Source organism: Gekko japonicus, unplaced genomic scaffold (genome assembly GCF_001447785.1).
Source record: "Gekko japonicus isolate JY-2015 unplaced genomic scaffold, Gekko_japonicus_V1.1 scaffold2692, whole genome shotgun sequence".
Classification (NCBI taxonomy): domain Eukaryota; kingdom Metazoa; phylum Chordata; class Lepidosauria; order Squamata; family Gekkonidae; genus Gekko; species Gekko japonicus.
The window spans coordinates 150,424-163,153 of record NW_015172089.1 but is presented as its reverse complement, the minus strand read 5'-3'; the positions used below and the strand labels follow the sequence as shown (position 1 = coordinate 163,153).

Genomic DNA, 12,730 nt, shown 5'->3' with positions numbered 1-12,730 from the left:
AAAGGGCAAGGTTTATAAATAAATCATTTACTTATTAGTATTCACAAAGATGATGCAATAAACCTCATAGTGAAGAGAGAAAGACTCTCCAGTATGTAAGGACTTAGGCCCCTAGGTTAGGAGATAAATACCGCTAAAATATTTCTAAATCCAGTATATCTTTCACAAATTGATACACCCATTCAGTAACAGTGGCCGGAGTGTTAGAAATGGGCAGGTTTAAACCCTTGTTCTTCCCTGAAGCCTCCTTCCCTTGAGCCAGTCACTTTTTTTCAGATGAGTTTAACTCACAAGGTGAGAACATAAGAGATGCCAATGTTGGATCAGGCCAAAGGCCCATCCAGTCCAACACTCTGTGTCACACAGTGGCCAGAAATACCAGTGCCATCAGGAGGTCCACCAGTGGGGCCAGGACACTAGAAGCCCTCCCACTGTTGACCTCCCATTGTCACCAGGAAGACAGAGCATCACTGGCCCCAGAGCTCCTATCTATACCTTGTGGCTAATAGCCACTGACGGACCTCTGCTCCATATGCTTATCTAATTCCCTTTTGAAGCCGTCCATGCTTGTAGCCACTACCACTTCATATGTCAGTGAATTCCAAGTGTTAGATCGAGGTGCGCAGCCGTGTTGGTCTGAAGCAGTAGAACAGATTTTGAGTCCAGTGGCACCTTTAAGACCAACAAAATGTTATTCATGGTATGAGTGCACACGAAAGCTCATACCATGAATAAACTTTTGTTGGTCTTAAAGGTGCCACTGGACTCAAAATCTGTTTCACCTCACAAGGTTATTGAGAGGATAAATGGTGGAGGAGGGAAATCATGTGGGCTGCCCTGATTTTCTTAAGGGTGGGATAAGAGTGTAACAGATAAGTCCTGATTTTAGTAAAACCACCACCTAGAGAAAGTGAGAAAGCAATTCCTCCTCCTGTGCTGAGACAGAAAATCCAATGCAGAACTGGCTCCACAGATTGGCACCCTTAGGCAGTTGGTGAGGGTCCAGCATCTCTGAGTGGGCCCATGATCACCACTGTCCCTGATGTGGCCATCCTTATGGCTGCAGAACCATGGAAGTAGGGTTGCCAACCTCCAGGAGGTACCTGGAGACCTCCTGCTATTACTGTGGATCCCCAGATGACCAAGATCAGTTCCCCTGGCTGCTTTGGAGGGTAGACTCAATGGCACTGTATCCTATTGAAGTCCCTCCTCTCCCAAAACCCCACCCTCCTCAGGCTCCACCCCCAAAATATCCAGGTATTTCCCAGCCCAGAGCTGGCAACCCTACACAGAGATGGTTGCTGTCACCCCTACTAAGCTGGACTGGGCTCACCAGCCACCACCAATGTGGAGAGGAGTGGGTGGGTAGAGGACAGTCTGTCCACTGCATCCTGCCATTGCTGGGTACTCGCCCACCTGAGTGGTGGCATAGGCCTCCCCAACTGCATTCCTTGAAGCAGCACCAACTTCACAATACAAGAACTCGTGGGCATAAAGGTGCCACTGGACTCAAAATCTGTTTCACCTCACAAGGTTATTGAGAGGATAAATGGTGGAGGAGGGAAATCATGTGGGCTGCCCTGATTTTCTTAAGGGTGGGATAAGAGTGTAACAGATAAGTCCTGATTTTAGTAAAACCACCACCTAGAGAAAGTGAGAAAGCAATTCCTCCTCCTGTGCTGAGACAGAAAATCCAATGCAGAACTGGCTCCACAGATTGGCACCCTTAGGCAGTTGGTGAGGGTCCAGCATCTCTGAGTGGGCCCATGATCACCACTGTCCCTGATGTGGCCATCCTTATGGCTGCATAACCATGGAAGTAGGGTTGCCAACCTCCAGGAGGCACCTGGAGATCTCCTGCTATTACTGTGGATCCCCAGATGACCAAGATCAGTTCCCCTGGCTGCTTTGGAGGGTAGTCTCAATGGCACTGTGTCCTATTGAAGTCCCTCCTCTCCCCAAACCCCACCCTCCTCAGGCTCCACCCCCAAAATCTCCAGGTATTTCCCAGCCCAGAGCTGGCAACCCTACACAGAGGTGGTTGCCGCCACCCCTACTAAGCTGGACTGGGCTCACCAGCCACCACCAATGTGGAGAGGAGTCTGTCCACTGCATCCTGCCATTGCTGGGTACTCGCCCACCTGAGTGGTGGCATAGGTCTTCCTCCCCAACTGCATTCCTGGAAGCAGCACCAACTTCACAATCCAAGAACACGTGGGCACTCCATGAAACTGCTGAGCGGTCGGGTTACAACGGATAAAAGGAAGTACTTCTTCACCCAAAGAGTGATTCACACATGGAATTCACTGCCACAGGAAGTGGTGGCGGCTACAAGCATGGACGGCTTCAAAAGGGAATTAGATAAGCATATGGAGCAGAGGTCCATCAATGGCTATTAGCCAAAAGGTATAGATAGGGGCTCTGGGGCAAGTGATGCTCTGTCATCTTGGTGCTTGGGGGGGGGGGGTCAACAGGGGGAGGGCTTCTAATGTCCTGGCCCCACTGGTGGACCTCCTGATGGCACTGGTATTTCTGGCCACTGTGTGATACAGAGTGTTGGACTGGATGGGCCTTTGGCCTGACCAAACATTGGCATCTCTTATGTTCTTATTGTCACTTGCAAGGGGCCAGTGGGTGGTTGTTGGCAGTAGTTACAGTGCCAAAGCCTACTTGCAAGGGACCAGTAGGTGGCTGTTGGCAGTAGTTACAGTGCCAAAGCCTGCCTTCTTACTTGGGGGAGGAACCCACTAGTCACCCAGGGTTGTCAACTTCCAGGTAGGGCCTGGAGTTCTCCTGGACCTGCAACTGATCTCCAGACCAGAGAGATCAATTTCCCTGGAGGAAGTGGCTGCTTCAGAGAGTGAACTCTAGGCATTGCGTCCTTGCTGAGCCCCCTTCCCTTTCCTAAACTTTACCCTCCCCAGGCTCTGCCCCCCCAGTCTCCAGAAATTTCTTCACCCAGAAATGGCAGCTCCATACTCAGTCCTGCCTTTTTCTGCTGGCAATCCTAATCCAAACAGAGAGTACAAAGGTGTGGATGGGGTGGGGCTTATTGGTGGGGTTCCTCGGCAGACATTTTGCTGAGGGTCTCCCCCAAATGCAGAACCCACCCCGATCCAATGCAAGATCTCCCTGCCTGATCCAACCAATATGTGCGGATTTGGCTGTTAACAGCATACAGCTCGACAGACGAGCCACATTACCCGCTAAAATGGGAAGGAGCGGCTTCCCAAGGCCATGAGAAATACAGAAGAAATTTGACCTTCTGGAGAGAAGTGAAGTTATTAAGCTCTCTATTATAGGTCACCGCAGCCCGAATGGACAGCTCTTTGGGCCTTTCTCTGGTATTTGCACAGACGTCGGATTCCTAGTAGACAAGTGGAATGCATTTCAAACGTGTTTCACACTGCATTCAGCTGGTGTCTTCCTCCCTGAGAGCATTTAAGACACAGCTGCAGATGCATCCGAGGTAGTCCTGGGCAGGCTTCCAAGTGAAACTGTGCCACGGGATAAGACCACTGGCCAAGGGCTGAAAATTCCTTTCCTAAGCCAATCCTCCCTGACTTACTTAAATGGCGTACAGGGAGTGTTTGTGTTCCCTTTCGAGTTCCCGTTAACAATGATAATTTTCTTCAGGCCCCCCTACTGTCTAATTGATAAGTGGAAAGGACGATTTTCTAACAGTAAACATAGTTTTTCAGCTGCAGCTCTGCCCATCTCGGTTATGAAAAAACAATACAAACCTTGCTACTGAACTGCCAGACACTTCGTTTCCCAGTGGGGGGGAAAAACACATTACTGATGACAAACCAGAAACTCAGGTTTCTTGGCTTCTGTGCTTATTGTCTCTAGGCCAGAGGAAAAGATGTTAGCAGTCAGACCCCGCTGCCTACAGAGGGGCAGTTTAGTGCACAGAGAGAAGGGTCAAAACACCCCTTATGCAAATATAAACCTCAGAAATCATAAATATATATACACTAGCCCAGTCTAGCCAGAAACAGGTCTGGGAAAATATTTCTTTATTTTTGAAGGTGAGTCATTTTGGCTGGCTGAGTAACAACTCTCTCCCCAGCCTAAGGATAATTAATTAAGAACAATAGTTTAATTAAGGACAATAATTAAGGACAATATGTTTCCCAAGAAGGTCTGACCTCACCTTGGTCTAATTCCATCAACTCCAGCTGTGCTCCGCCCCCACCGACCCATTTACCTTAAAATACCAACACTTAACCCTATTCTTCAAACCTGGTAGTTTCCCATCCAGAAATCATCAGGTCATCACGGATCATTTACACCTTTAGTCTACCCTCTGAGAAACACATCAAGCCTCTCCGGAACCTTTGTCCATCTCCAGAAAAAAAGTTACTGCTTTGGAGCAGAGGTCATTTCGGGGGGGATCGCGGGGGAACACAGTTCCCCCGGGTGAGGTACCGGGGGGCGGGGCACATGACGAAGCCCCGCCCCCTGCTTCCGGCCGCCCCGCTTCCGGCCCTCATTCAGCCAGGAGGAGGCAGGAAAAGAGGGAGGGTAAGTTGCTTCCTCCCTGCCTCTCCCCACCCCTGCCTGCCTGGGGCCAGGGAGGGCCTTTGCGGGGCTTCCTTGCACTCCCGCCGGCCTTGCAGGTCCACCGCCGGGCCCCTCATGGGGCTCGGCAGTGGAGCTGCAAGGCCAGTGGTGGCGGCCGGGACCGTTGGGGGCGGGGTGTGTGGCCTTATGACACACTTCCGGTGATGTCAGGGGGTGTGGCATATGCTAATGAGTTATGCTAATGAGTTCCCCTAGCTCTTTTTCTACGAAATGACCCTTGCTTTGGAGGCAAACATGTCAACATAGCGCCAGGTGTGTGTGTTCTGGACATCATACCATACACTCCCACTTGTGTGTGGGCTTCTCTCCGAGAAACGCTGGCCATTTCACTGCTGTCTCCGCCATCCTCACTCTTCACGATTGGTAAGTATTGCCTCTCCTGAAACCACTTTGTCCTCGCTACTCCCTTTATTTTCTCCTAGCTAGTTTATGTATTTTTAAGTATGTTTGAGTGTGTTTTGCCTTTCTATACTTTTTCAATAAGAACCTTTCCAGGTGAACATCTGCCTGGTTTATTTTCAAGAGTTCTCTAAAAGCATAATCCCCGCAAACATTGGTGGAGATCCCAGTTACCCGCCTTTCGCTTTGTCTCCTTAAAAGCTAATTTCCCCAATTAATTAGGAGGCTGCCTCTTTGGGTAAAGAGGGATTGGGAAAACTATGAACTGGGAAAAATTTCATCCTGGCTAGGGTTGCCAGGTCCCCTCTGGCCACTGGCGGGTGATGAGGGATAGGGTTGCCAGATTTAGGTTGGAAAATTTCTGGACATGACAGAGCCTGGGGAGGACAGGGACTTCAGTGGGGTGCAATGCCATAGAGGCCACCCTCAAAAGCACCCATTTCCTCCAGGGGAACTGACCCCTGTAGTCTGGAGATGAGCTGTAATTCCAGGGGATCCCCAGGCCCCACCTGGAGGCTGGCATCCCTATCCTGGCCCCAACTGGCTCTTAGCTAGGAGATAAGATCATAAAATGTAAGACTGCAGCCCTTTCTCAAGAGGTGCCCAGAAAGACTTGAACATGAACATCTTGTCTTTGTTTCAGTGGAAATAGCAGCGTGGGGTTGCCAGCTCTGGTGTGGAAAATTCCTTACGAAACGACCCTGGGGCAGAGCATATTTGGGGCAGGGGAGGGACCTCAGTGGGGTATAAAGCCATACAGTCCACCTTCCAAAACAGCCATTTTCTTCAGGGGAACTGATCTCTGTAGCCTGACAATCAGTCGTAATTCTGGGAGATCTCTAGCCACCCTCGAAGGTCGACAAGCTCTAGCAGCTCCAGGAGGGCGTTGCTTCCGGAAGTGTGGCGTCTCCCCCTTGCGTCAAAACATCGCCTCATATCTGACAGCTTTACTAGTTGTGAAATGAATTTCATAATTTTACTGTACAAGTTTATACAGAGTTCTAAAAAAAAATCCTGCCATTGCAGACAGAAGATACTGAGGGCAACCAGCAATCTGGAATTGTTAAATACATTAAATGCGGGGTGGGGGGGATGGTTTTCTGGCTGGCAGAGAAATGTATGTTTGGAAAGTTATGCTTCAAAATATATTCGGCAGGCCATGCTAGCAATTCCATCGAAGTAGCTTACGGTGCTATTCTGAGCAGAGTGTACACCTTTCCAAATCCATTGCAACCAGTCAAGTTCATGTCTCCATTTCATTGCTAAAACTCTCATTGAGGTATCTGACAAAACAAAATAAGCTACAGATATAAGGAGGTTGTTTTTTTTTTTAAGTTCCTCTCTCTTTTCACACTTTTCACAAGCATACTCACCTCCTCCAAAAGGAGCCCATATAACCCTGCGGACAGATTTCACCCAATCCTCCATGTCATTCTGTGTGCTGGCCATAAGAAGGTACGTCTCATGATTGGCTGTCATCCGTTCTCTGTCTCCTCCTACAAAAGAAGAGGGACATACTTTTAAAGCGCTGGTCTTTACCTGGGGTGTCTGGAGACAGGGCATCTAAATTTTCTAAACCATTAAGTATCCTGATCTCCCATCCCACAGCTCTGCCAGGAACACCCACTAGTGCTGATTCCAAATGACAGCCGCTTCGAAGTATTCTCAGCAGAGGAGAAAGAGGAGATTAGCTGTATTTGCCACCAAAGGACTAATAAGAACATAAGAAGAGCCCTGCTGGATCAGACCAATAGTGGTCAACGTCCAGTATCCTGTCTCAAACAGTGGTCAACCAGTTCCCCTGGAGGGCCAACAACAGGGCATAGAGGACAAGGCTTTCTCCTGGTGTTGCCTCCTGGTGCTCGGATTCAGAGGTTTAGTGCCTCTAGATGTGGAGGTTCCCCCTCAGTCACAATGGCTAGTAGCCATTGATAGGCTTATCCTCCATGAATCTATCTAATCCCCTTTTAAAGCTGTTTATTCCTGTGGCCATCACTACATCCTCTGGCATCGAATGCCACGTTTTAATCACTTATTTCAGAATCTGTAGCTTATAATGACAGAGATCAGTTCACCTGGAGAAAATAGCCATTATGCAAAGGTGCACTGTATGGCATTATAGCCCACTGAAGTTCCTCCCCTCTTCAAACTCCACCTTCCTCAGGTTCCACCCTCCCATAACCTTGTATTTTCCTGCCGAGACGTGACAACACTAGTTGCAAACCTCTCTAGGGCAGCCATCTTGGAGGGCTGATGAATGGGAAGACCTGATGCCAGTGTTTGTGCGTAGACAGGAAGGGTGGCACTGCTCCTGATTCTCTGGCAGAAGCAGCAGGGCAGAAAGAGGAAGCCGCTCCGCAGTGGAAAGTGTTCCTCCATGGCTCTGACCTTGGGCTTTTCTCTTACAACATCCCCCACAATGCATAAGACATAGAGGAGACGCAGGGCTCTTTTTGTAGAAAAAGCCCAGCAGGAACTCATTAGCATAATAGGCCACACCCAACAGCAGGAACTTATTAGCATATTGGGCCACACCCCTGACAGCACAGCTTATTAGCACATTAGGCCGCACCCACATGTTACCAGAAGTGTGGTTATCCAGCCACACCCACCTTTTGCTTGTTATTTCTGTTTACCTTGTTGTCAAAACCCAGGGCCTTTTTTTGTAGCAGGAACTCCTTTGCATGTTAGGCCACACACCCCTACTGTAGCCAATCCTAATGAGTTTCTGCTGTTGGGTGTGGCCTATTATGCTAATGAGTTCCTGCTGGGCGTGGCCAACTTGGGAGCCAGCCGGAACTCCGTTCCTGTGCGTTCCTGCCCAAAAATAGCCCTGGAGGAGAGGGCAGAACAAAACACACCTACCCACCTTTTCATGGTATCCGAGAAACACTGGGCACTTTCACACATGCTAAATAATGCAGTTTCAATCCACTTCAGCAACTGTTTGCAAGTGGATGTTGACATTTCATGCAGTGAAATCCAGTTGCAAAGTGCATGGAAAGTGCGTTACTTAATGTGTGCGAATGCACCCATTGACAGTCGGGAGGTGGAATGGTCTTACGTTTCTGCTAGTGGGACTGAAGGAATTCTGCCCATAGCTTCTCTTCCATGATTTGGGAAGAGTTTTAAACAATCTATTGCTTGGTGACAGTTTTCTCCCCAACGCCTTGAATGGATCCAGACTAATTGGGCAAGGGGTTTCACAGAGCTGGCCTCTTGCTAGTGGAGCTCAGCCCCGAGAACAGGCCCTGCAACAACTGGCACCTGTGTTCTGGCCACTGTGTGACACGGAGCGTTGGTCTGGATGGGCCATGGGCCTGATCCAACATGGGCTTCTCTTACGCTGTCATGTACTAACTCTGCTTCAGTAGTTGCTTTTTCTGCAGTGAGAATAGTTTCGTTTAGAATTATGGTCCTTCAGTACCGCACAAATCAACACCAAGGGCGATTTTGCACTAGAGTTGCCTCGCGGCACAGCCGCTGTTTGCCCCGACACAAACATGTTAATTTCACACCCGAGGCTGCAGGGCTGCATTTTGACTCGCGGTTTCGCCCGATTTCCTCCGCAGTTTCATTATCCTGGTTTTTAAGGATCACGAAACTGTGAAGGAAATTGGGCGAAGCCGTGGGTCGAGTGCGAAATTAACATGTTTGTGTCGGGGCAAACGGGGCTGCGCCGCGATGCAGCTCTAGTGCGAAATCGCCCCAACTCTGTCTCCCTTTCAAGATCAACGGTGTATGAAGCAGATCTGAGCACAAGCGGACAATGTGGAATTTAAAGGCTTTCATATCCTATACGCCCGACAAGAAGTTGCCCCCCACTTCTCCCGAAAGGAACTTCTACTATTTTGTTTTTTTCATCTTTAAGCAATCCCAATGCTTTGGAACTAAAAGGGCGTAACTGACTTCTCTTCCACTATTTCTGGCTTCTTGGAAAGGCAGATTCTTTCCCACCCCCACCCCCCACAGGGTTTATAAGTCACTGATTTTTCTCCTGGCCTGTCCTCTCCAGGATGCACTCCACTGATTCAGTAAATAGTAAGCAGAGAGGCCCGTGTGCTTTTTGATCAAGGCTGTTTCTGGCCACTCCACTCTGTGCCCCCCCCGCAGTTTTTGTGCAACCAGCTGGCACTGCCTGGACGTGAGCAAAAATATTTTAGGAACTGCCCAGCAAATGGAAAAACACAGCAAATCAAGATCAGGAGAGGTGCAGTTCCAGAAGCGACTTGCTTCACATGGAAGAGAAGTGGATGGAAAGCCTTTGTAGACTTTCACAACCTGGGCAGAACAAGGAGATCTTGTCGAAAGGGGCAGGGGATTATTTCCCAAATGATCAAGCCCTAACAGCTTCCTTGCACCTTTCCCCCTCCCAGCTGCTATGCGGACATGGAAGAAAAATAAATTCTTAGCCAAATTAAAAAAAACACACACACACACCCTTTTGCTCAGAAAAAAAAAATGTTGACGTTTGCGGGCTCCCTGAACGAAATGGAGCTGATTCATTCATTTGAACATATTTACACATAAAGTATAAATGTTACTTTTCTGCTTCCCATGTCGGAAATTGACTGTGGTCAACCTAGAAAGATGTCTGGTGTCTATTTCAGGGTCCTGGACTGAACTGACAGGGGAAAAGAGGCAGGTGACAGAAACGGCTCACAAATATTGGCATCTTTGGGCAGCATCCAAGGCTTGATCCTGTACCATATGCTCTTTGTCATTGGGCTTTATGCTCTTGTCATGTGCTGCCCAATGAGGTCACGAAGGCTCTCACTCTCCTGGTCTTCCACAAACTATGGAAAACTGAACTAATATTTGAGAGGGATTTCCTGCACGGGTAACAGGGCTGCCCCTGATCTGGATAGCACAGGCTAGCCCGATCTTGTCAGATCTCAGAAGCTAAGCAGGACCAATCCTGGCTAGCATTTGGATGGGGGACCTCCAAGGCATACCAGGATTGTGATGTGGAGGCAGTCGATGGCAAACTGGCCCCACTGGTGGACCTTCCTGATGGCCCCTGGGATTTGGCCACTGTGTGGCACAGAGTGTCGGACTGGATGGGCCACTGGCCTGATCCAGCACGGCGTCTCTTATGTTCTTATGTTCAAACCACCTCGGAATGCCTCTTGCCTTGAAAACCCTATGGGGCCACCACAGGTCAGCTGTGACTTGACGGCACTGTCCACCACCAGTAGGGTTGCACTGCACAAAATGGTTTTACAAACTTTCTTGGATAAATGGTTAAGGACTGTGGTCTGTACTGCTGTGTTTATCTAATTGCAAATAGGATCCTATTTATGCGATTTCTGTACCGCTTAATGTGTCATGTGGATACCTATGCTGTGCTTCAGTTCTTTCATAGAATCATGGAATCATAGAGTTGGAAGGGACCTCCAGGGTCATCTAGTCCAACCCCTTGCACAAGGCAGGAAATTCACAAATGCCTCCTCCCCACACGCGCACCCAGTGACCACTGTTCCATGCCCAGAAGACAAAATACTTCCAGGATCTCCAGCCAAACTGGCCTGGAGAAAAATTGCTTCCTGGCCCCAAATTGGCAATCAGCATCTCCCTGGGTGTGTAAGAAAGGTGGCTCCAGACTGCTAAAATCCTTGGTTATTGAATGTCCCATTTTTTATGATTGTACTGGCTCACTCTTTGTAATCGACCCTGAGTTCCTGTGAGAAAGGCGGACTATAAATAAAGTAGTGTCAGGACCCACAGCAACAACGGAGTACACACTTATAAGAAGGTTTTACTTTTATTGAAGCTATAGATGCGTTGACAGGAACACTGTTAGGAATGGCGGGTAATCTATGCGCATGAAAGGTTATAGTACATTCATATCAGCAATACCCAATTACCGAGGTTCCCGCGTGCGGGCATCAGGCTTGAGAAAAAGTTGCTTACCAGTAACTGGTGATCTTCGAGTGGTCATCTGTGCATTCACACCAATGGGGATCTAGTGCGCCTGCGCTGGATCTGCAGATCCAGCGCAGGCACACTAGATCCCATTGGTGTGAAGCACAGAAACCACAAAGAAGATAAACAGGTTGCTTACCAGTAACTAGTGATCTTCGAGTGGTCATCTGTGCATTCACACCAATGGGATCTAGTGCGCCTGCGCTGGATCTGCAGATCCAGCGCAGACACACTAGATCCCCATTGGTGTGAAGCACAGAGACCACGAAGAAGATCAAACGGCTAATAAAGCAAAACAGGTAAGAGCTTCCCATGACTCATCCCGGGTAAAGCCAAAGCAACTCCTCCAGCGGCCTTGAGAGATACACGTTGCTGCAGAGAGGCAATTAAGCGCAAGGGAAGGAATGCGCATGAAAAGGAAACATAAAAAACACTTGGCAGCTTGCTGACAAGTAGATCTAAAATAAAATAAATTTCCTCTGTTCTGTGCCACTTATGGTAGCAGTGCCACAGACTAGCTCACCATAATTGTGTGACTTGGAGCGATCTCCAGGGAAGGCATACCCTAAAGGGCGCAGTGCTGCTCTTCTTCTGCAGAAGAGGCTCCCCTCATGCCCAAGCGTGCAACCATCGACCAAGCCACTGCATGACAACCTTGAGCCCCTTTAAGTGTACTGTGTCCCAGACTCTGCATGCACACAATACATGCTCCAGAAACAAGAGCATGGGACACACGTGGTGGGCAAAGTGCCACCTGTCCTGTTGACAGGACTGCAGCCACTAAGCTGGAAGCCTGGAAATCTGGATGCGAGTGGCAAGAAGAAGTACCCTAGGCTGTCCTCCTCCTGGCAGTAGAAAAGAGCAAGAGTCCAGTAGCACCTTAAAGACTAACAAAATATGTGGCAGGGTAGGAGCTTTCACGAGTCACTGCTCACTTCTTCAGAACTGAAGATCTGAAGAAGTGAGCAGTGACTCACGGAAGCTCCTACCTTGCCAGATATTTTGTTAGTCTTTAGGGTGCTACTGGTCTCTTGCTCTTTTCTACAGCTACATACAGACTAACACGGCTACCCTCTTGATCTGTCTCCATGGAGGGCACCACATTTAGTCGTACAGAATGGAGATCCAGCAGCCTTGTGAAGAAAATTGCACAGGTACAAACATACATCATCTTTCTCACCGAATGCAGAAGACTTAACATTATACCAAAGGGACTGAGAATTATAAAAAGGAGTGTCTGAAGAAGTGAGCAGGGACTCAGGAGAGCTCATTCCCTGCCACAAACTGTTAGTCTTTCAGGTACCACTGGACTCTTGCTCTTTTCTGCAGCTGCAGACAGACTAACACAGCTACAGACAAACTAACCCATCTTGATCCTTCTCCTCCTTGCTTGTCCTCACCTGTCATTCAGTAGAAGACAATGCTGAGAGTACAGAGGCAAACTGGGAAATTAAAATGAAGAAGAGAAGAAGAAGAGAAGAGACTGGATTTATACTCTGCCCTTCGCTACCTGAAGGAGTCTCAGGGCAGTTTACAGTCTCCTTTCCCTTCCCCTTCCCACAACAGACACCCCATGAGGTAGGTGGGGCTGTGAGAGCTTTTTCGAGGACGCCTCATGAGTGAACAGCTCTGAAAGAACTTGTAAGTGACCCAAGGTCACACCAGCAGCTGCATGTGGGGGACTGGGGACTCAAACCCGGTTCTCCCAGATTAGAGTCCGCATTCCTAACCACTACACCAAACTGGCTCTTGGAACAAGGCAAGCCGAGTGATCCTAACAGTGCTACGAGCCAGCACCGCAGAGCCACTTGGCTTGGTG

General features: G+C 48.8%; 1 protein-coding gene across 1 annotated transcript in view; it reads right to left on the bottom strand.

The window, feature by feature from the left end:
• The window catches only part of LOC107118556 (rho GTPase-activating protein 24-like), a gene marked incomplete at its 3' end in the record, with an annotated part of 186,190 nt that overhangs the window by 67,632 nt on the left and 105,828 nt on the right, over positions 1-12,730 (bottom strand). The window contains exon 3 of the mRNA XM_015420921.1: positions 6,360-6,482. Within this exon, the coding sequence (XP_015276407.1) occupies positions 6,360-6,482 (123 nt within the window). The remainder of the gene's footprint in view (positions 1-6,359; positions 6,483-12,730) is intronic.